Source organism: Asparagus officinalis, chromosome 2 (assembly GCF_001876935.1).
Source record: "Asparagus officinalis chromosome 2, Aspof.V1, whole genome shotgun sequence".
Lineage (NCBI taxonomy): Eukaryota > Viridiplantae > Streptophyta > Magnoliopsida > Asparagales > Asparagaceae > Asparagus > Asparagus officinalis.
In genome coordinates, this window is record NC_033795.1 from 37,789,437 (window position 1) to 37,813,553 (window position 24,117).

At 34.1% G+C, this 24,117-nt stretch overlaps 1 protein-coding gene across 3 annotated transcripts; it reads right to left on the reverse strand.

Moving 5' to 3' along the window:
• Positions 715–22,617, reverse strand: LOC109830672 (bifunctional aspartokinase/homoserine dehydrogenase 1). 3 transcript variants are annotated; one of them, XM_020398015.1, is made up of 12 exons: positions 22,361–22,617; positions 22,108–22,258; positions 9,443–9,520; positions 9,090–9,205; positions 8,881–8,934; positions 8,338–8,425; positions 8,001–8,093; positions 7,667–7,707; positions 4,423–4,476; positions 4,068–4,233; positions 2,890–2,957; positions 715–1,023 (listed from the first exon to the last, which is right to left on the reverse strand). In XM_020398015.1, the coding sequence occupies exons 1-12, from the start codon at positions 22,457–22,459 to the stop codon at positions 901–903; spliced, it is 1,131 nt and encodes a 376-aa protein (XP_020253604.1). In that variant the 5' UTR covers positions 22,460–22,617; the 3' UTR covers positions 715–900. The 3 variants fall into 3 exon arrangements, with proteins under 3 accessions (XP_020253604.1, XP_020253603.1, XP_020253605.1); XM_020398014.1 differs by having other exon boundaries at positions 2,890–2,960; positions 4,071–4,233; positions 22,361–22,616; XM_020398016.1 differs by having other exon boundaries at positions 800–1,023; positions 2,890–2,952; positions 4,070–4,233.

Sequence of the window (24,117 nt, forward strand, 5' to 3'; positions counted from 1 at the left end):
TGCCGAATAGAGGGAGAGGGAGAGGATATGAGCCATTATTAAGGGGTTGTGCACTTTAAAAAGTTATTTTTATAAGCTGGAGACTATCCGGAGATTTTGGTTATAACGCCTTGAAACATGGAGTTATGATCAATCATTTTCTCTGTAAAGTTTGATAGGCTTAGCATGCTTCTAAAATCCATCTCACATTCATGTTGCCAATATCATGACCTATAATCTATGTTGTAGGCTCAGGCTTATGACATTTTATAGCATGTAATAGGTTCTTTAGGAAGGCATGTCATTTATACTGCTAATAAGGTAAACTAATAATGTATTAGTTTATTGTTCCCTCCGGTTTCTCTTGCTAAACAGAGTGCTGTCACGTTGGGTCTTATTTCGGAGTCGAAATCAATCCGATTTTAAGCAATTGTGATTATCTAAGTAGATATCATCAATTTGATTGTATATATCTTGAATTCTCCCTTCTCCACGCACATCACGCGGGGCATGCTCGCTAGCATGAAATATTGCAAGAGGCCTTCGTTAGACGACCACCCATTTATAATTTCTAATCTCCATCTTCTTCCTTCCCCAAGGCTGCCACAGTCCAAATACTGGATTAACCTCGAGAGTTCGAAGAGTTTTGAGAGGATGGTATAAATAAGTGAGAGAGAAAAGAGAGGCAAAAAAAAAAAGAAAAGGAGAAGGAACGATCTTCTACGATAAGCTAAGTAAAACATCAAAATGAAGGAATGCTTATTGAATTTTCCAGAAAGTTTCGGACATCTTTTGGATACAATACGAATATGCAGCCACATTAAAAACACAAAACTACAATAGTGATATTTTGTTCCTTACGATACGTGCACAAGGAGATTTATAAATCTCATCTGACTCACTCATGATACATGAATAAAACTAGAAAAGATCCTGGAGATCAATGATATCAGCAAGAACTCCAGCAGCTGTAGTATCATTGCCTGCTCCTGCTCCTTGAATCACAAAAGGTGAATCCTTGTAACATCTGCTGTATATTTCCACCTACAATTTGAACAGAAACATAAAACACCCTACATAAATATCATACACAAACTCTTTAACATATAAAAGAAAAGGTTCTATACTTTTCAAATGCTGAAGGTCAGATAATTCAGAAGGCCAGGGATAAAATTTTTGGATGAAGGAAAGTGCATTCAGGACATCATTAGCTTATAATGATGTCTTGCTGAAATTGAATTTTGGATTAAGGGAAGTAAGTTGAGGACATCATTACCTTATATTACCGTGCTACCCTGGTAGATTGCTATTAAACTGTTTGGAATAAGCTCAATATCCTAAGCATTCTTTTATTTTGTGGTTAGCTGTTCGATAGAGATTACTTACTCTAGATAGATTGTGTGATATGGTGTTGGGATGCCACCCAAATCTCAAAATGAGATGGATGAATGCGTGTTAACCATGAAAGCTTGAAGGGTGCATGCATGGTAAGTTTGAAGGGTTTCTCTTGGAAATTGTCCACTGTAATTATGTACATCGATTTGCCCTTGGAAATAGCATAGGAGGAAGGCTATAAAAAGGAATGTGCTAGTGTTGAGAACATCATCCCCTTCTGAAGGGGGAGGATCTTCTTAGAACTTTGTTGGTTCCTTTAAGTGATGTACTGTGATGGTAGCCTCTCGGATCTCGAGTGATTGGTGTTCTCGGATTCATTGAGAGATGTGAGATGTACATGGGTTTTCAAGTTTCGTTTGTGCAAAACTTGTATCAATGTGCGAGGGTTTTCAAATTCCGTTTGTGCAAAACTTGTATCACTTGTATGAGTTGTATTGGTTTGTGAAGACGGTGGATTTTTCTGATGAGGGACTGTGGACATAGGCATGTTTGCTGAACCATGTAAAAACTCTTACTTGCATGAGTTGTCTGATGAGGAACTGTGGACATAGACAACTTGTACGAGTTGTCTTCTTACTTGCTCTTTCTTGTTGTGTGTGGTTGTTTATGTGCTCCATAATCCCCAACATATGGGTATTGTTTCTATTTCCTCTTGTGTTCTTTGCTCCCACCCAACTGAGGATCATCATCTAATTTTCTAACTGTTATACATAGCAAACCTATCCCTGCAACTTTTGGATGCAGTCTCTGCAATTAGTTGTCCCTGTCTTTAGTTGTCTGGATTTGCTGTACAGAGTTCATGAGGATTTATATAATTTATATACGTATCATGTGAGTGTACATCCTTATGTCAGAGTTTTGTAGAATGCTCAGGTATGCCTGAGTTGGTTGTCTGTACTGAATGCTTAACGTGAATGAAATTTTTACTTCATTGACCAAAAAAGTTTTTGCTATCAAGAGAAGAGTGGAATAAAGATAGTTCCATTGGCAGTACAAGCTATCATATTGACATACTAAATAGCTTTGCCCCTTCTAAGAAGAATTTAAACCCGTAATATTCCTCACAACAATTTCACATTCCAACATAAAGAGTTATCATGAGGTTTATATGTTGGAATCAAAAAGTGTAAAAAGACATTTTCCCAGACAGCTCATTACAAATTTTTATAAATAAGAAATATTATTTCAAGAAAGAAATATCACAATCACGAGGAAAGGAAGTGTTTTTTTTAACTAACTTACAGAGGTTCAACGAGGACATGGACATGATAAACTGGTGGCACAATATTAAAAATAAGTCACAAAGTAGAGTGATTGCTGTTTTGGCACCCAGACACTAAATTAGTAGTCAAAAATATTTTTGTTCATCATTTCAGACATCGGAAATATCTATGCTATATCAAAATTATTGCAGTAGAAGAAACCATAAAAAGAACTTGTGAACTTTCATTATATTGAATTTGATTAATTAAGACCCCTAAGATGAATAGCATTCAAAAGGAAAGTAAGTCTTACCACATTGTCGCTTCCTCTCAATCTTCCAAGGGGAGAATCTTTTGGAATCTCTTGTAGTCCAACCTGGCACCGGTAATAAAGCAATATGCAAGTTAAAAAAATTTTTAAAAAATTATAAGTTAACTATTAATGAATAATGCACTTTGGAAACTAACCAGAAAACATATATTAAAGCAGACAGCAACATTGTATGTCAAATTTTGGTGAGTTCATGCAAGCACCATAATAAACAAAAGGGCAGAAAGAAGTAAGTAACTCAGTACTAAGATGGGATGGGATACAGGAGGAAATAACGCTCTACAAAATGGGATAAGACCTGGATTCACACAACCACCTTGAAGTTATCATCAATCTTGAAGTTTACTATAGCACAATCCAATGTCACAAAGTTCCATACAAGAATTGGCCAAGACTCAAAAAGAATGGTTATCAACTTGGTGGTCCACCGGACCACCTGTGGTCCATCTTCCACGTTCACAAAACTGGCAAGTGACAACCAAGGAGCATTATTAAATCCATTGCACTAGGAATCCATGGCATAGGAAAGGTGGTCTTGTTGATTACTTTACTAAATTCAGCCACCAAGGCACAATATGTGCCAAATCGCGAACATCACAATATTAGGATGTACATTCCACAAATTTCGGTATCATATCATCCTATCTCCAAAATTCTATTATACTAGCAGTCCTATCTCCAAAGGTGGTCTTGTTTTTAGTCACTAAAGTTAACACTCATATCTTTTTCTCTGAGATTCATCTGAACTTGATCACATTGAACCATTACACTTACTCCCCTCTTGGAAAATTGCCATTCAGCCTTTTAAAGACACTTTTCTGGACATTCAACTTCTGAAATGTGTGTTTCTCCTTACATTCACCAAATAGATGTATTTTAATAAAAATACAAGATTTTGTTCACTCTCTTTTAAACAAACACTGGGAGCCTGACCTCCAAAAATGTATTTGTTCTATTCTCAACTACTCTGCACCAAGATTTGAGCCAATTATGCTTAGAAATGAGTGTTTACCATTTAATGATGAAAACACAAATGTAATTAATGATTAATCACAGAAATCTTATACGATCAAGCTAAAAACTGAAGTCAAGGAAGAAATTGATCCCTATATATTTGTAGCACTACTTGAAACCATCATTACCAATTTAACAACAGAAGTACCTTGAATAGTCAATCACACAAACATAACGAAGAACATTTCCTTTAGCAGAAGCCCCTTTCACTCTTTCACTAATGTCTTTGTCAAGAGATGGAAGACCTTTGCTGATGAAGTCCTCCGTGGACATTGAGTTAGGTCCCAATTCATCAGGATACAAACTCTCCACCTGTTAAAAAAGAACAAATTTATGTAGTTTTTAGTCTTTATATTTCCCTTTTCCAGAAAAATATTTTATTGAATGATGAAACTGTACATGATGTTGCAAAGCATGATTTTAAATGGCTTCTGGAATCCCAACAGATTTTTATCTCACTAAATATCAGTACAATAGAAGCCAAAAGTCACAAAATGTTACCTTTATATCAGACATCTCGATCTTGTGTCCAAGAAGCCGAGAAAGGATCAATCCCTGTTTCCACATAAACAATAAGGATGTTAATGAAGGTAGCCAATTCCACAAAATCATTCATGGGCTAAAGCCCATAAAATTCAACTATATTTTAATATATTGCTAACATATAGTAGTTCAATAAGACGTAGATGTACACGATACATATCCTATACTTGGATATTTGGTGAATACTTGTCAAATACTTCTATAAAATATCTAGAAACTTATGTCTTATAATGTGCCCCAAACATAACAAAGACATTTAGAGATGTATCCAAGTCTGAACAGTTATAAATCATGAAAGGTTCACAATTACTTGATTACTAGATGCATCCTATATTGCTAGTCCGCTTTGTTAACTTGGGTATCTTTTATATTATTTGTTAGTGTAACTGTTCAACCATTGTATACTTACAAATCCATGTTACAAATATATAACATTATTTTCACATGATCTTTTCTATCTTCATATTCACGAGGTGTCAATATCCTAGGTTTTCAAAATTTTATATATATACATAGAGGTATTGAGTCATAAATATAATCTATATCTCATTAACATATCAGAGGAACCTAGCTGCATATGTAGCATGGATACTTCTAGTATGAAGTTGTACCCATGCTGAATACCCAGATACTCATGTAGAACACAAAGTCACCAACAATTCGTTAATGCTTCTCGGATAAATGACAGATGCTTCTCAAATATTTCGTCAACCATATAATTTATGTCTTAATTTATAGATCATTTGTTGGACACTTGTCACACTTCTCCATGTCTCATGCATATTTACTCTCAAATATCCATTCAGTGAAAAAAGGGGATCAAACTGTTTCCTTGTATACATGATAAATATTGACATATCTAGCATTCTATAAATAATTGAAGAAACAAGATGTATCCCTTTCAAGGGTGGAGCCAAGTAGGGTCTAAGGGGTCCATGGACCCTCTTGGAATATGAAAAAATTACAGGGGGTATTGGGGTGTACTATTTGCATAGTATAGAGACTAAATTTGTGCATAGTATTGTTTTCGCAAGATGGATTCCACTATGGCTATTATTTTGTTATTGTAAGGGACCTAGGCTGCATGAGTACGGGTATGGGTACTGGTACACATACGGGACACGGCAATTTGTAAAAGGTTGGGTACGGGGACACGGCTTTATATATGCATGTTATATATATTTATATGTATTAAAATTAATAATTTACATAAGATTAATATTGTTTTTTCATTTGCATAAGATCAACATATAAGAATTAGATGTGAAGTGTAGAATATACATCCAAGAAGTATATGAGAAGTTGTTTAAATTAAAACATGCATTATATAATGGAGTACATACCCGAATAAACATATGCATATATCCAAGAAGTGTCCAAGAGATTTGGATATGGATATGGGTACGTGTCGGGTACGGGTATGACTTCCTAATAGAAGTACCCAGGTAACAATAGTATGGGACAAATAACTTGTCAACAATCAAAAGTTAGCATAAGGATATTATTGTAAGGTAAGAAATCATCGCATTTTTAGCTTTAGGGGATGATTGTGAGAGATCATGGCATTTTTAGGAGATGACTTTAGTATTAATTGCATAGTATAGATACTGAGTTCAAGGTTATCGATAGTGGATAGTGTCGCGTAACGGTAAGGCATCGCTAAGGCTATTTGGGACTATTGCGGTAAAATAGCAATAAAAAGCGCAAAATCAAATAGCGGTCTAATTTAGATATGTGTAAATACTAAAAAAAATTAAAGAAAAATCTGAAAAATCTAAAAAATCTAAAAAATCTAAAAGTGCATATTTGATGATTCAAAGAGATCCTAAACATGAAATAGACATGTAATTGTCACATAATACCAAAGACGACTGGAGGAGAAGTCAAAGAGTTGTCGTCTTCGAAAAGATGAGTTGAGCGGTGAGAAGACTGCCTAGAGCTCACGGTGAAGGAGGTGAGAGGAAGTATTGAGTTAGGTGCCAGAGGCTATGAGAGGCGGTGGGAGCACGCTGAAAATCACGGAAGGCGGTGGAATGCAGTGGTTAAAGGTCGGGTTTAATTTTAAAAAAATAAACCCCAAACCCCTTTTAAATAGCAGTCAAAAAATCGGATTTTGCACGCAATCGCCCGCTATTTACCGTTAGGGCTCGCTATTGGCCGTTTTTGCGAACGGAAAGCGTATATTCCGCAATATGTCATTGCTATTGGGCGATAGTGTAGCGGGAAGGAACCGCTAACGCTATTAGCGCCGCTATTATGAGGCTATTTACCGCTACTTATAACTGTGATTGAGTTTGAGAAAATTTGGATCCTCTTGTGTTATTGTAGCCTATCGCTATGTCATTTTACATTTTTACTTAGTCCCATACTTTGAAGACATCTTATTCATGAGACCAAAGTATTATTGTTTAAATTTAATAAGTGCACAAAGTAGAGGACTCTAGTTACAAGCATTCAAAATTAACAGAGAAATACTCACAAAATATATGACTTTAGGAGTAAAACCAGAATAAACTCATGATGTAATGATGTTTAGATATTAATCAGATGTGCAAAAATGTTATAAGTTATCATGTTTAATTAGTAAAATTCCTGACTCCGCCACTGATTCCTTTCGTGGTCATAAAGACGTATAGTAGATCAATGTTTTTAAGCATATAAAGCAGTGTATCTGTGTATGTTTGTATTATGACAATAATTATCAAGAATTTTGGGTGCATTGACATGTCTAGATATTGATGTATGAACTCTCTTTATATTATATATGCATTTCAGTCTCATCTTGCCATATATCTATTCCCTTTTTAGGCAATTTTCATGTAACATGTTGTGTCATGTCATACTTATTAATTATCATATATCCAGATCCACACTTATAAGTTGGATGCTAATACCATAATATGAGCCACTTTCTCATATAGTAGAAATATGAAGCTATATTTAAACATTATTTGCACAGGGTAGACTAACACCTAAAACTTTAAAAAAAGTCTGGAATATATATTTCTCCTCTTGCTTCCTTTTCTCCTTTTACGTATGTGAAAACAAGTGCATTTGCATGCGGGCTAGGTAGAGGTCCTAGAGGAGTAGTTAGTGGAGAATACGTAAATGTGATACAACTTTACATTTATACTAGGTATGCGCATGTACAATTCATATATTCAGTTAGCATTGAAGAAAAAGGAAAAACGTTCTTGTAGACCTTTCTGGCTACATCCATCCCGCTGAGGTCATCACGTGGATCTGTTAACACAAAGAGTAATAACTATTAGAGAATATGCTCCCTATAACCTACACATAAACTTGAATAAGAAAGAACAGTAGAAAGAACATGAACTGATTTCCAAGTAGAACGTAACAACTTAAAACGGCACAGCCAAAGAGCAATTCTAACGTCTCCTTAAATACAAAATAATATGTTTACAATGAAAAGAAGTCGCAAAGTGATATTTGTGTGTTCATTCTATCTTAACATGAGATAGAAAGTTAACATTGCAAATCAAGAAAATAAAAATTAAGAAGATATTAACTCGAACCTGGTTCTGTGTATCCTAAGCTTTTTGCTGCTTTAACAACTTGACTAAATGACTTTCCATCCGCGACTTCACTCATAACATAACCTAGGGTGCCTGTAATTTAAAGGAAGAAGAGAAAACATAACCTAGGGTACCTGTTACTTAAAGGAAGAAGAGAAAAACAAAATACAAAATACAGATAAACTATAAGAACCAAGCTACACAAAATACAAAATACAGATAAACTATAAGAACCAAGCTACACAAAATACAAAATACAGATAAACTATAAGAATCAAGCTACTAACAGTATTTTCCAAAATGCAGCTATTAAATAGAGTGGGTTGTAAATACACACCACTCAAACCCCCAACAATACGATAAATGGGGTCTCCTGATGCAAGAACACGTGTTACAGAAGCAATTACAGGAAGACCAGCCCCAACCTAGAACAATAAAAAATTTAGTATAATTTTCGCATTAAAACTATTGTAAAGAAATGTGCTGTCAAAGTAAACAAGTCACTATTAATATGTTGAAATGCATGTTTTCGGTTTTTTTCTAATTTATTGCTTGCTTCATTACTCTATACTACCAAAAAAAATCCAAAGTAGAGTGGTTTTCTAGCGAACCAAAGTATTGAAAACTAGGAAAAGATACAAAGGAAAATGTACGTATCTGAACAATAAGAAATGTGCACAAATACCAGAAATCAGCACTAGAATAGCACAAAAAGAGTATGCCATGAGCAAACCTCTTCACGAGGATAAAGAAAAGTGAAATATGAAAAGCACATGTTTACTTTGGAAACATGTTTCTGATGCAAGAACAAGAGCCAATAAAGTTAGATAAGCCAGTAATAAATTAAAGCAGAACCAGATTCCTGAACAATGGGACGTACAGTTGACTCAAATCTAATACGGCGAAATTCTGACATGAGCTTTTCATGATCTTCCTGCAAATAAAGAAATTGGCGTCGACGTTAGTAGTAGCATGTAAACTTATAAAATACAGGAAAGGACATTCAATAAAGAAAAAAATAACCAACAATCTAACTTTCAAGTTAAATTATTGCCATCCAATTAATGTAAGAATCAGGAAGAGAATTACAATTGAACATGTAAGGGGCTTCTTGTTTGCCAGCACAATGCAACAACCATGATCAACAACCTGTTTTAGTGTTTGAATAGTTTCAGAACTGGCAGAGCAGTCAATTACAACTAAACCTGTCATTAGAGAAGACAAGACAAAATAAGCTCGAGAAAAGAAACTGTCAAGATTAACAAAGATGTGGGAATAGTTCAGCTTCCCATCTCAGAGATTAACATCTAGTTTTACCCTCAAAGAAGTACCACACGCTACACAAAATTTTATCACAATCAAATAATGTTTGATCATATGATTCAAGCATTGGCCACATTCAGAGGGCATCTGTCAACAAGACCTGAGAGTACTTCACTAACCAGTTGATCTGCCAAGAAGGCCAGCAATATCAATAACCTTTTCCTTTGCTTCTGAATCCTTAAATTTCTGGCACTGGCCTGTAATCAAGTAGCACACTTAATAAAGAACAATACATTTGAATATATGCAAGAAAAACATGAAGTCAGACTCAGATGGTGTTAAATATTAAAGATGAGAGAGTATGCTGTTGCATGAAGTAATAGGAGGAAGAGAAAACAATTGGAGAGAATAAGGGAATAATAGCCTGAACAATGCAATACATAAATATTACTACTAATCAAAAATGCTTATAAAATGCTATTTAAGTTAAGGAAGGGGCTGTAACAAACTGGTGTTGTTCTCACTGTTTTAAAAAGCCTCCAACTAGTCCGCCTAAGCATAGGCAGTACCTATGCCGCTAATTAGCACCTAACACCTGGGCAGTACCTAAGCTGCCCACCTAGATTTTCAGAGTGTTTAGTGGAGCATTATCTACTTACATGGACTGCACCCTTTAGGCATTGATTATCATTTTCTATATTGTAGATGTCCTCGAACCTTCTTCAAACTCTTTTAACCTCCAAATATGAACACCGCAACTGCCTCTTCTGACCTTCAGCAAAACCTCCTCTACCACCACTTAAATGAAAAAAGAAATCAGCCTAGATACCAGTCCAGCACCTAAGTTTTCTATAACATTGACATTTACTATCAATTATTATAATTAAAAAATAAATAAATAACTTCTTGGACTCTAGGCGTGGGGTCCAATGCCTAGGCCTCCTAGCGCTTTTTATAACCTTGTTAGTTATCACTTTGGCTATTTAGTATTTACGTATGCATGGTTTATTGTGGATCTAAAATTGTTATCTTTTCCTTTTTTTCTTTTTTTGCAAATTTATATGAATTTAATACATATTTTTATCACTTATTATAATTAAATAATTTAAAAAATAGATAAACACCTAGGTGCCGCCTATACGTCTAGGCACTAGGCGCTGGCTCAAACACCTAGTCCGCCTGGCGCCTTCTGTAATATTGGTTGTTCTTACTCCTTACCCAGCATAAAATCATTAACTTTTAACTATTTTTCTTTTTTTTAACCAAACTGGTCACCCACATGGCTTCACGTTCCATTCCGGTTCATTCATTACATGACCCATTTTATTTCCATTTTTACCTAATTCCATGTCACGAAGACACGCTTGACATCCTCATGTTATGGCTCGTATCATGCCCAGTCTCATATAGTGACACTATCACCTATCATATCTCAAGGTCTAGCCCCATGTATGAACACCATCAGTTCTCAAATTTTTAATTTGTACAATTCTCATCCGTTACATACTAGTCTATTTGGCACATAAAATTCACATTATTAGATGGTAAACACCATGTTTCTTAATCATTTACCATGTCTGAACAATTACATCACCTGCATGATTGTTAGATACCAACCAGAACATTACCATTGACATTGGAGTTTTATAAGCAACAGTTGGTGGCGATTCTCGTTCCAGGGGTCGCTCTATGTGTCAGCGGTCCTAACGATTCGTTCCAAGAGTCTGTTGTGTTTTTTACACTTAATCAGAAAATTTTAAGAAAATCATCATTGGTTTTGTAAAAATCATGTGAGTAACTGTGTGAAAGCCAAAAGACTAAATCTCTAGAAATCATGTCCAGAAAAAACATCAAAGTTCCAGTTACTAAGAAAAAAAATCTCCTCTTGACTTGAATTCCAATTTGAAAATACACCTACCATACTGCATATGGTACAATAAAAAGTATTTTGGGGATGAGGTCTCATAGGAATCTTTAACAATTAGGTTACGGTGAAAATTGGGGGCAAATAAGCATTATAATAACATGCAGGTAAAACTTAAAAAACTTATAACTTTGAGGCATATAGGAAAAAAACTTATCCATTTTGTGGTGCATGTTTGTACAGTATTATCAGTTCAACACATGTTAAATGAACGAGTTTTTTACTTATATAACCTCCGCATCTACCATATATGCAGATTTAACCCCACCCCTCTCCCCTTCAAAAAAAAAGAAGAAGAATATTTGCTAATTTATGAAACATTTCCCTTTTAATAGAAGGGTTGCGCTCGGCTTGAGACAAATTTCCCCATACAAAAATTTCCCACACAGAAGATTTGTACATGTCATACTAGTGATCCTTGAATGTGTATTAAAATTGATGTTGGTGGCATGTTTGTCTTCCCTCTAGAAAGGTGCCTCGGGAATTTGTGCGGAGTAATATTAGACACGATAGGAATTGTTTTTCCTCTGTTTCGTTTCTGTAACTATCTGCAATTAACAACGAAAAAGGACGAACAGGTCCCTTGATGGGAATGATGAAAAAGACCATAGTTCAAGGGTTTCATGATCAGTGGAAGAACATACGGGGAAACTTGATTGACACAATAAACTGATGTCAAAAGAGATAAAAATTAGTATAAAATCTGAAATAAAAAGTTAAAAAATCAGGCCTGAATGGGAGCAGTTGTGATTTCACTGTCCTAGAAGATTGAGGATCCGCCTATCGCCCTGACGCAGTCAATCCTCTCTCCCCTAGCGGTAAAAAACTCCGGTTCAATCGGCCTCTGTACTCGGGCGAGAGCAGCAGAGCTTAAGCTCAGATGAAGAAAGTTGCCCCAAAGAAAATAACACAATAGTCAAAACTGTAAAAAGAAGAAGCTAGGAGAGAAGTTCTTTCTGTTTCTGTATAAAACGAGGAGAAGAATGCATGTATTTATAGGACTCTGAAGCCAGAGATCCGTTGCTCCAAACCTGCACGTTACGCCGGATCCGCATAACTCCTTGTGCCATCTCCGCATTCGTTATGAACAGGTCAAGCGGAAGAAAACGATAAAAAATAAAAATTCTGAGAAACAAAAATGTGTGCGTGTGCGGTGCGGCGTGGCGTGGCGCGCGCGTCGTGACGAAGCGTGCGCACGCTCGCACGTGTGTGATAGCAATAGCCCAAACAATACAAGACTCAAAACACTTACTCAAAGCCCAATATGATGTAAAGCATTATAAGCCTCTTACTATTCATCTCATCTTCCAATGTGGGACTATTCACAAAGGCAAAATTGCCTTTTCATGAACAAATATCCAACAGTCCCCCCCAAAAGGTAATATTGACTGAAAACTCAAAATCAATAAATAAATCAATAAATCATAAAAAAGATATAAGTTGGGCAACCTTTCGTATCGTGAATTCGGACGAGGTAGCTTTCGACTTTGAACATTTCCTTAGTGAGTTCATCGTCACTTGAGAGACATAATGGACTAGGCTTTGAATTAGGCCCCTTGAACCAGGTATTGATAAAAACACACACAATACGTCATCATCTATTGAACAAAGCGGGTTGAGTATGAAAGGTCATGCTCACAATAACCGACTCATGAGAGTTTCTAGGGATTAGCCCAACCCCCCCCTCCAACCGCCATCATCACGGTTTCTCTCACGTAGGTAAGTCCTCCAAGGATACTACAGCTGGATATCATACCCTTCGTAATACACGCGTTGGACTTATTAAGAGTAAAACTCAGCCTAACCAGCTGTACTATAAGAACATCGTCATCATAGAGAAGAGGTAGTAGCAGATGCTACATAATGATATATAAATATATCTAGGTCGATGCTCCACACGAGTATCACTTGTCCAGTTTGTTTCTACCATATTGAACCAAATTGGGACTACGTCTCCAAATAAGGGTTGGGTTACCGTTATCAGTGACCTCATCTATGGGCTTAACCCCATCCCCCTCGATGAATCCAGAACCACACTCTTGAATAATCACTTAGTCAAAGGGTCAGCAAGATTCTTCTTAGACTTTACAAAGTCCAAAATCACAACTTTGTCTAACAGGCGTTGTACAGATTTATATCTTATTTGAATATGTATGTTAAGTTTTTTATTTACATGCACTTGTTTTAGAAGCTCTATGGTGGATCTAGAATCAGAGTGAATTGAAATAGGAGGAGAGGGTTTAGGCACCAAAGGAAGTTCAGAGAGAAGATCTTTTAACCATTCTGCTTCTGTGCAAGTGGTATCAAGAGCAATCAATTCAGACTCCATGGTACTCCTGGCAATCACTATTTGCTTACAGGATTTCCAGGATACAGCTGCACTACCAAAAAAAATACATATCTAGATATTGACTTTATACTGTTAGAATCTGTGACCCAATTGGCGTCAATATACCCTTCTATAGCATCAGGGTAACCAGTGTAAGTCAAGCAATAGTCAACGTTGCCTTTCAGGTATTTGAATACTCTTTCTAAGGCAGATCAGTGATCTTGGCTAGGGTTGCTAGTATACCGGCTCAGTCTTCCAACAACATAAGCTATATCGGGTCTGGTCCGGTTGAATATGTATAAGAGATCTAATAAGCTGATAATACTTCAGTTGAGAGACAAGTTCATCTTTATTCTTCTTCAAGGATATTAATGAATCATAAGGTGTGGAAACAGGTTTAGAGTTATGAAAGTTGAATTTGATCAATATTTTCTCAATACTGTGAGAAAGACTCAAATATATTCATCTAGTGTCTCTAGTGATTTTTATTCCAAGTATCATATCAGCAAGACCTAAGTCTTTCACGTCAAAATTCTTGAATAGATAATCCTTAACCTTTAGGATTAATTCAAGAGTTGTTCCAAAGATGAGGATATCATCAACATAGAGACAGAGGATGACATAGTCATTATTTATTACTTTAGTATAAACACACTTATCGTGTTTATTCACAGTGAAACCATATTGCGTAATGACTTTGTTAATTTTCTAGTGTCATTGTTTAGGAGCTTGTTTAAGACCATACAAAGATTTAACAAGTTTACAGACTTTATTTTCCTAACACTTGGCAATGAATCCTTCAGGTTGATGCATATAGATCCCTTCATCTAAATCACCATTCAGGAAAGCAGTCTTGACATCCATCTGATGTATGATCAGCTTATGGATAGCAGCAAAGGCTAGTAACAAGGTTTTAAATATCGCCCGACATGTCCGACATGTCGGCCGACATATCGGTTTGAGGGCTTGACCGACACGACATGGACGTTTTCAACTCGTATATCGGTTTTCAGGGTCAAATCGAAAATATCAGGGTCATCTCGGGCATATTAGCCTATTTTTTAGCTTTGAAAAATCGGCCGATATGATACTTTTTTTTAAGATCTGTTTTATATTATCGGGTTTGGATTTAGTGATAAATACCCAAACCCGTTTGACTCGTTCTCATGTTTAAGGGTTTCTTATGAATCCGATAGAAAGAATTTATGAACCCAAATCTATATATTATTTACTTTTTTATATGTTTAGTCTATAGAATTTATAAAGTATGCTTATATTGAATTTATGAATGCTTAGATTATAGTTAGGACATGATATTATACATATGCGCACTACCCGATATGGCAATCCGATATTTAGTCAATGTCCCCCGATATATCCCCGATTTTCGCTATTCGACATGAATTTTAGCCATCCGACATGAACCCGACATCCGACATTTAAAACCTTGGCTAGTAATACTCGAATAGTGAAGATTCGAGCTACAGGAGAATAGGTATCAAAATAATCAATGCTATTTTGCTGAATATAGCATTTAGCTACTAATCTAGTTTTAAATTTATCTATGGAACCATCAACTCTAAGTTTCTTCTTGAATATCCACTTCCAACCAACAGGTTTATAGCCTGGAGGTAAGTCGGTGAGTATCCAAGTATGATTTTCCATGATAGATTTAATCTCATTATCAATGACTTCTTTCCATAAAGGAAATTCAGGTGAATCCATTGCTTCTTGGAATGAGCTTGGATCACCTTCAACAAGAAAAGTAAAGAAGTCTTCTCTAAAATCCTTTTGAATTCTACCTTTTTTGCTTCTTCGATGTTCAATATCAAACGGCTGAGAAGAACTAAAAGATGGTAAATCAGAAGTAAGGGATGAACTAGAATTTTCAGAGATTTTGGATTTGAAAAGAAAGATGTTTTTAAAATAGACTGCATCTCTAGCTTCAATGATAGTGTTGTTGAATATATCACTGATTTCAGAGTTAATGACCAGAAATTTGTTAACACTGCTATCTAGTGCATATCCGATAAAAGCAGCATCTACAGTCTTAAAATCAATTTTCCTCTTCTTAGGTTCGGGAATAGCTACCTTAGCCAAGCAACCCCGAACCCGAAAGAAGTTCAACCTAGTAGATCTCCCCTTCCAATATTCGTAAGGAGTTGTCTCAGAATGTTTCTGGAGAATTCTATTGAGAATGAAGCACACAGAAAGAAGAGCTTCACCCTAGAGATTTTCAAGTGCTCTTGAACTGAGTAACATACAGTTTACCATATCCATTAGGGTTCTGTTCTTTCGTTCAGCTACCCCGTTAGACTGTGGTGTATAGGAAGCAGTAACCTCATGAATAATACCGTGATCTTGGTAATATTTAGTCACATCATTTGAGGTATACTCCCCCCACGATCAGATCTTAGAATCTTGATCTTTCTGTAAAGTTGGTTCTCAGATTCACCTTTATACACCTTAAACCTATCTAAGACTTCATCTTTAGTTCTGAGAAGATAGGTGCAACAATATCTGGAGTGATCGTCTATAAATATCACAAAATATCTCCTACCCCCTCGGGTGAGAACTCGGTTTGAGTCACACACATCACTATGAATTAATTTGAGATGTTCGGAGTCTCTAGTTATAGACTTAAAAGGGTTTTTTAGTGTGTTTCCCTTGAACACATATCTCACACTTAGATGAGGGATCATAAGAGGATTTAGGAATAAGATTTAATTTGATTATTCTTTGCAATGTTTGGAAATTGACATATCCTAGTCGTCCATGCCAGACATCACAAGACTCAACAATTTGTGCAACAGAAGACTCAGAAACTTCATTGGAACTGGAATTGTTTACATTGAGTTTGAAAAGACCATTACAAATAAAACATTTTCCAATGAATACATTATTCTTGGTAATCACAAATTTATTTGATTCCTTGACAATCCAAAAGTCATCTCTAAGGAGAAGAGATTCACTGATCAAATTGCTACGAAGAGAAGAAACATGATGAACGCCTTGCAGATTCAGAACTTTCCCAGAAATCATGGTGAGCTCTATACATCCACTTCTCATTATTTATTTGGTGGAATCATCTGCTAAGCTTATGCTTCCTCCAGATGATTCATGATAAGTTGAAAACCAAGAACGATCATTACAAACATGAATATTAGCTCCGGAATCCAAATACCAGTCAGTGAAAGAAGTAAGGGAATTAACAAGATAAGATGAAGAGGCTAACCTGAAGGAAGTTGGATTCTCTTTAATCATATTAACTTTGTTAGATCAATTTCCTTTAGGAACAGATTTGGTCGGTTCCTTCTTCCGAAAGAAACAGTTGGGAGCCAGGTGGTTGGTACTACCACAGACATAGCAGAACTTTCTATCAGACTTATGGCTAGAAGGATTGGGATTGGATTTGGAAGAAGATTTGTTGAAGAATTGATGATTTTTCTTGAATTTCTTTCCCTTCGGTTTGAAATTCCTAAATTTAGGCTTATCATCTACCAAGTTCACTTTAGCTTTTGACTGAGACTTGGTTTTGGAATTTTACCTATGCTGGTCTTCAATACGAATAGCCTTAAGGGCTTCAGTTAATGTTAGATCTTCTTGCTTGTGCGGGAGATCTCCAGCAAATCTAGACCAGGATAGAGGGGGTGTATCAATCAGACAAGAAACTTTATAGTCATCAGTAAAGGTGTTTCCCTTTGATTGGAGGTAACGGAGGAAATCTTGGAATTCATGAATTTGTTCATTAATAGGTTTGTCATCAACCATCATGAACTTATTAAAGGAGGAGGTGAAACGCAGAATTCCGATATCATCATAGCCATATTCTGCTTCAAGAGCATTCAATAGATCCTTAGCACTTTTGAACTCATAATAAATATCGTAGAGGTTGTCCGCAAGTGCACTAAGAATCCTATGGCCACAATGATAGTTGATTTCTTCTGGTTTCATAGAGCTAGAGAAGGAGCTAGCGCCAGAACCAGAAGTAGAAGGAATAGGTTGTTCATGATCAGGAGCCAAAGGTTGAGAACCGCTAGTTGAAGACTCGGGAATGTCTATAGCAGATAAGAGACCTAATGTAGTAAGCCAGTATCGTATCTGATTAGCCAACCGTTTATAATTAACACCGGTGAAGTTTTCAGGTTTGACACTTTTGGAATGATAAGGGTTAGCCATAAGTCCAATTTGAGTTTACTAGTCTAGGTATTTGGTATCTGAAAGAATAAATGATTTGTCAATACCACTCAACTAGTAGCTTAGAGAATTATGACTTAGGATATGAACTAGATTTGTAAACTATGTCTATACTCCGTTGTACGATCATCTAGATGCATCATCCGAAAATAAAGAGATAAACATATTTACCGCAGAACGATTGAGTAAAAGTATTACAATAGTATCGTTATTTTATGTATCCGAAATAGGGAGACAAAATATATTGCCGCAGAGCGATTGAGTAAGAATATTACAAGAGTATCGCTATTGCATAAGGAGATGCACACATATATATATCATCAGTTGTAGTTACTCCCATGTTAGATTACCCATGAGTAGGACACATTCCTTGATTTATGGCATACAGGATATGACTTATGGTGATTTTTTTTGAGTTGGATGATATTCTCTTATTATTGCACCTACTTGAGAAGTAGTTCGAGATTGTGACATTGGTCCTATATAGTTTAGGCTTGGAGTATTTCTTTTGATTATTGTTTTCATTCATAGAGTTGGAATTGGTATTTAGGGATCTACAATTTGAGACATATAGTATATATATGAGGATTTTCTTATTTGGATTATTTCGCTTAACGTACTACGTCTCGTTTTGTAGGTGTCTAAATATTAACTCCATTAAATACGAAAAAAATGATATAAATAGACTATGCTTAATAGATAGAACCTCCACTTCATCTAGCAGTCCTTCCCCTGGGGACGGATGAAGGTGATCTTGCCGTAGCGTTCTAACGCTCTTGTTATTATTCTTTTTGTTTAAATTATATCTTTCAAGCAGATCAGAATTTCGGAGAGCTGCAAGATGACGGAGTTCTAGCATAGTCACCGTCGCCCAGTTTTAGCAGTTGAAACTCCACTATATAGTTATGTTCATTGTTCAGACTTTAGAGTCGTATTCATTTTGTAGAGGCTGAGTGTCTTAGTGAGATTTCATTTGACTCATTGTGTTGAGATGTATTTCAGACTCAGAGATTTTTTCATTCTATTTCAGTTGGGCTTATTTGTTGATATACTTCTTCTGTGCATATCTGATTTTGTACTACTTTTATTATTTGACTGTTTTATACATTCACCTATCTGTTGTTTCCACTAGAGAGATAGTGACTGAGATGGTGAAACATGTCGTAGCATGGTGTTTGATGCTTGGCAGGTTTGACAATCCGGGTTTCACCTTAGACTGTAGTATTGTGTGAACCCTGGGACGTTTTAGCAGTTAAAGCTCCACTATATAGTTATGTTCATTGTTCAAACTTTAGAGTTGTATTCATTTTGTAGAGGCTAAGTGTCTTAGTGAGGTTTCATTTGACTCATTGTATTGAGATGTATTTCAGACTCAGAGATATTTTCATTCTATTTCAGTTGAGCTCATTTATTGATATATTTCTTCCGTGCATATCTGATTTTGTACTACTTTTATTATTTGTATGTTTTGTATCATCACCTATTTGTTGTTTTTACTAGAGAGATAGTGACTGTGATGGTGAAACATGTCATAGCATGGTGTTTGGTGCTTGACAGGTTTGACAATCCGGGTTTCACCTTGGAGTGCAGCCAGCAAAAGATAATAATTACAATAAATAATAATTTTTTATGAACAGTAAACAAAACAATTCGTGAACAACCTTTTTTTTAACAGAAACTAATAAATAACAAAGGAATATTATTAGTAACTATTTGAATGAATATTAAATGAACAGAAACAAAAGGATGTTTTTTGGATGAACAGTAATGAACAGTATCTAAAGCTTTTTTATTATTATTTATTTATTTTAAATGAAAAAATTAAAGCAACTTAACTGTAATAAATTAGCAAGGAAATAAAAAAAAGAAATTTCGGGCGAAAGTAAACCCGATGAACAGTATTTTTTAAAATTTGATTTTAATTAACACAGAAACAACAAAGAAATATGTGCTAATTAAAAGCAATAAATTTCAGATTTAGTTTAACAGCAAAAATATCAATCTTCTATATTGCTGTCAAAAGAGATAAAATTTAGTATAAAACCTGAAATAAAAAGTTAGAAAATCAGGCCTAAATGGGAACAGTCGTGATTTCACTGCCCTAGAAGATTAAGAACCCGTCAATCGCCCTAGCGCAGTCGATCATCTCTCCCCTAACGGTAAAAACCCCCGGTTCAACCGGCCTTTGTACTCGGACGAGAGCAACAGAGCTTAAGCTCAGATGAAGAAAATTGCCCCAAAGAAAATAACATAATAGTCAAAACTATAAAAAGAAGAAGCTAGGAGAGAAGTTCTTTCTGTTTTCTGTATAAAACGAGGAGAAGAATGCATGTATTTATAGGACTCTGAAGCCAGAGATCCGTTGCTCCAAACCCGCACACGTTACGCCGGATCCGCATAACTCCTCGCGCCATCTCCGCATTCGTTACGAACGGGTCAAGCGGAAGAAAACAAAAAAAAATAAAAATTCTGAGAAACAAAAATGTGTGCGGCGTGGCGCACGCGTGTGATAGCAACAACCCAAACAATACAAGGCCCAAAACACTTACTCAAAGCCCAATATGATGTAAAGCATTATAAGCCTCTCACTATTCATCTCATCTTCCAATGTGGGACTATTCACAAAGTCAAAATTGCCTTTTCATGAACAAATATCCAACATAAACGAGAACAGTTTATGCAGCTAACCCCAAGGAAATGTGATAAGGGGGTGTTTGTTTTGCATCCCAAAATTTATGGATATGGATTTCACCATAGAATTTGAAATCCATAAATTTTTTTACATGTTTTGGGATCTCTAAAATTTTGTTTGTTTCATCAATATTTTGGGATTTGGAATACCAAAATTTGTAATATTTTGTTTGTTTCATCAATATTTTGGGATTTGGAATACCAAAATTTGTAATATTTTGTTTGTTTCATCAATATTTTGGGATTTGAAATACTATAAATTATATATTATAATATTATATAATATTTTAATAACATATATTATTATAATATTATATAATATTTTGGGATTTGGAATACTACAGCATGAACAGTGATTATTGGGTCCTTCTATATATATTATATATTATATATATAATATTATATATATATTATATATTATATTATAGATATAATTTAATATAATATATAATATAATATATAAAATATATTATATATTATCTAATATATATAATATATATTATAATAATATATATATAATATCATATAATATATATATATATATATATATATATATATATATATTTATTATATTATTTAATAAATAATATATATAATATATATGTAATATATATATAAACTATTATATATATATATATATATATATATATATATATATATATAAATCTATATATATATATATATATATATATATAATATATAATATATAATATATATATATTATGTTATAAATATATTACATAATCTTATATATTATTTATATATATATTAATAAATATATATATATATTATTATATATATAATATTATACATTATATATAAATATCTATATTATAGTATTCATTTATTATATAATCTATATAATAAATAATATGATATATTATATACTTAATATATATATTATATATATCATAATTTAATATTATATATAACATATTTATTTATATATTATAAATCATATATATAATATGTAATATAATATAACATCATAATATATATATATATAATATATATATATATTATATAATATATATATATAATATTATATATAATATATATACATATATAATATTATATGTAATATATATAATGCTACAGTGATTTACTACAGATTTTACTACAGCATGAACAATGATAATTTACTGTAGCATTTACTAAAGCATGAACAGTGATTCTTGGGTCCTCCTATAATTATAGAGGAATAGATGTATTAATCATATATTAATCTTATATTATAAGCATTAATACATCAATATCCAACCTACATCCTCTCTCAATTGTAGGATTTCACAAATTCTAAAATATAATAGTTTTTTATTATTTGGGGATTCAATATCCCAAAATTGGTTTTGAAACAAACATTGTTTATGGAATTCTGAAACCCAAAAAACTTGTAATCCACCTTATATCCCAAAAAAAGGTTAAAACAAAAGAGAGGATTTCACAAATCCTAAAAATATATTATTTGTTTATAATTTAGGGATTCAATATCCCAAAATTAATTTTGAAACAAACAAAGTTTATGGAATCTCAAAACTCAAAAAGAGCACTTTTTACATCCCAAAACTTGAAATCCACCTTATAACCAAAAAAAAAAAAAAAACACCCCCTAAATGTATTCTGCTTGCATCATGAGATTAATTACATTATCCAACAGTGCTAACAATAAAACAATTAAAAGGCCGGGGAAAAGAGAAATATACCGAGATCGAGCAAATTCGATAAAGAGGAACCCGAAGATTTGGCACTGCAGATTTTTGCTAAAGAGGCATCGCTGAATTCCATGGTTGAAACATCATCCACCACCAGCAACGATCGGCTGTCGCAAATTCCCAAAACTCGTAAAACGAAACCCTAATAAAATGATGATGATAAGTGAAACTGCATTTTTGGGTGCTTAAAACCCTAAATGGGGGGTTTTAGAAGACCAGGGGAAAAAAATTAATGATTGATTGCCTGCTTGGAGTGAAGGGATCTGCAATTGATAATGTGATCGAGGAGTTGGCGGCCGACGCCTCCGCAGCCCATCAACAGTAGAGGAATGATTTTCCTCATTTTTTTATTTCCTTCCTGTTTCTACTGGGCTTTGCTTTTCTCCGTCTTCTCTCCTAATTTCTCACTGGACGCTGCTCCGTAGGACTAATAAGGAGCTTCTCGGTAAATTTCGCAGGGGTGCTTTGCGGGAGCTGGTGGTATGCCAATGCAGCTTTTGGTTGGGACAAGATGGTCGCATAATTATTTTAATCAAATAATTTTATCTTTTTGGAAATTTTGAGCTAAGTAAGATGAGACAATTTAGGATAAAGAGAAAATTTGAATTTTTGATTTGAACATTTATGTAGGATAATTAATAATGTGGCACATTATTAAAGTATAACATTTATGTAGGATAATTAAATATTTTATTTAATTCAATATAATATTATTTAAAATAATCTATTATTATTAAAAATATTTTATTTTATTTTATGATAATTACTATAATTTAAATAAAATAATTGATAACATGGCTCCTTATTAAAATATATATTTATAATAAACGTAATATACTATTAATATGTGCAATATTATTAATTAAAAATTATTGTTAAATAATACATCATATTATATTAATTATATATATATATTATCATACTTTAATATATAGTAGATTATTATAATTTTTATTGTAGTAATAAAATATTATTTAATATTATAACTACCACAATATTGACAATATATTTAAGACTATTAATTAATATAATAAAGTATAATAGAAAATAATAAATTATATTTTAATATAATTAATAATAATTTTATATTAGATAATATTATATAATATTTTATTATCTTACATCATAAGAGAATTTTATAATATAATATAATTAAGATATATTATATTTTATAATACAATTAACACATATTAGATATTTAATAAATTAGTGTTTCAAAATTATCTCACTTTCCTTATGATTGGATAGAATTGGGACAAAAAATTAGTATAGAAGTGGGATAATTTTGGAAAAAGTTAGGGTAATTGTCTCAATCCAATTGTCCTAATGAATAACACCTTAAGGTGAAATCTCAATCTCATTGTCCCAATGAATAACACCATAAAGTAAAGTCCAAAAAATTATCTCACTTACTCCAAAATTACACCAACCAATAACCCCCCTAGAGTAAATATGATATTAGAGGTGGCCCCGAAAATTGAATGCATCTTAGCTGATCGGATTATTTTTGCTAAATCATGTCGCATTATTAAATTTAGTGTTAATGAATGGGACATCATTGAGAGATTCTCATATAGAGGAAGTCATTCTTACAAAGTCAACATGCTTGTGGACCATACTTATATATGCACTTGCAACATTCCGCAATTACAATGGCTTCTTTGTGCTCATGTTGTAGAAGCTAGTTCAGATCTAAAGGACTACAAGGTAGAGTTGGGCACTAGTCAGGTCGACCCACGAACTGATCTAGCCCAGCTCTCCATGGGTCACGACCCGGCCCAGCTCGTAGTGAGTCGGGTCCAACCCGGCCCGTGATATATACAAGTCACGGGCCGGCCTGGGTCCAGCTCTAGACCCGAGACGAGAGAAATAAGTCTGGCCCATTTTGACCCAGCCCACCATCGACCTGGCCCGGCTTGACCTGTTCCAACCTGGATTTTTAATTTTTAATTTTTTTGGTGAAATAAAAATGGTCAGGTTATAAGCTTGCTGGCCGCAGGA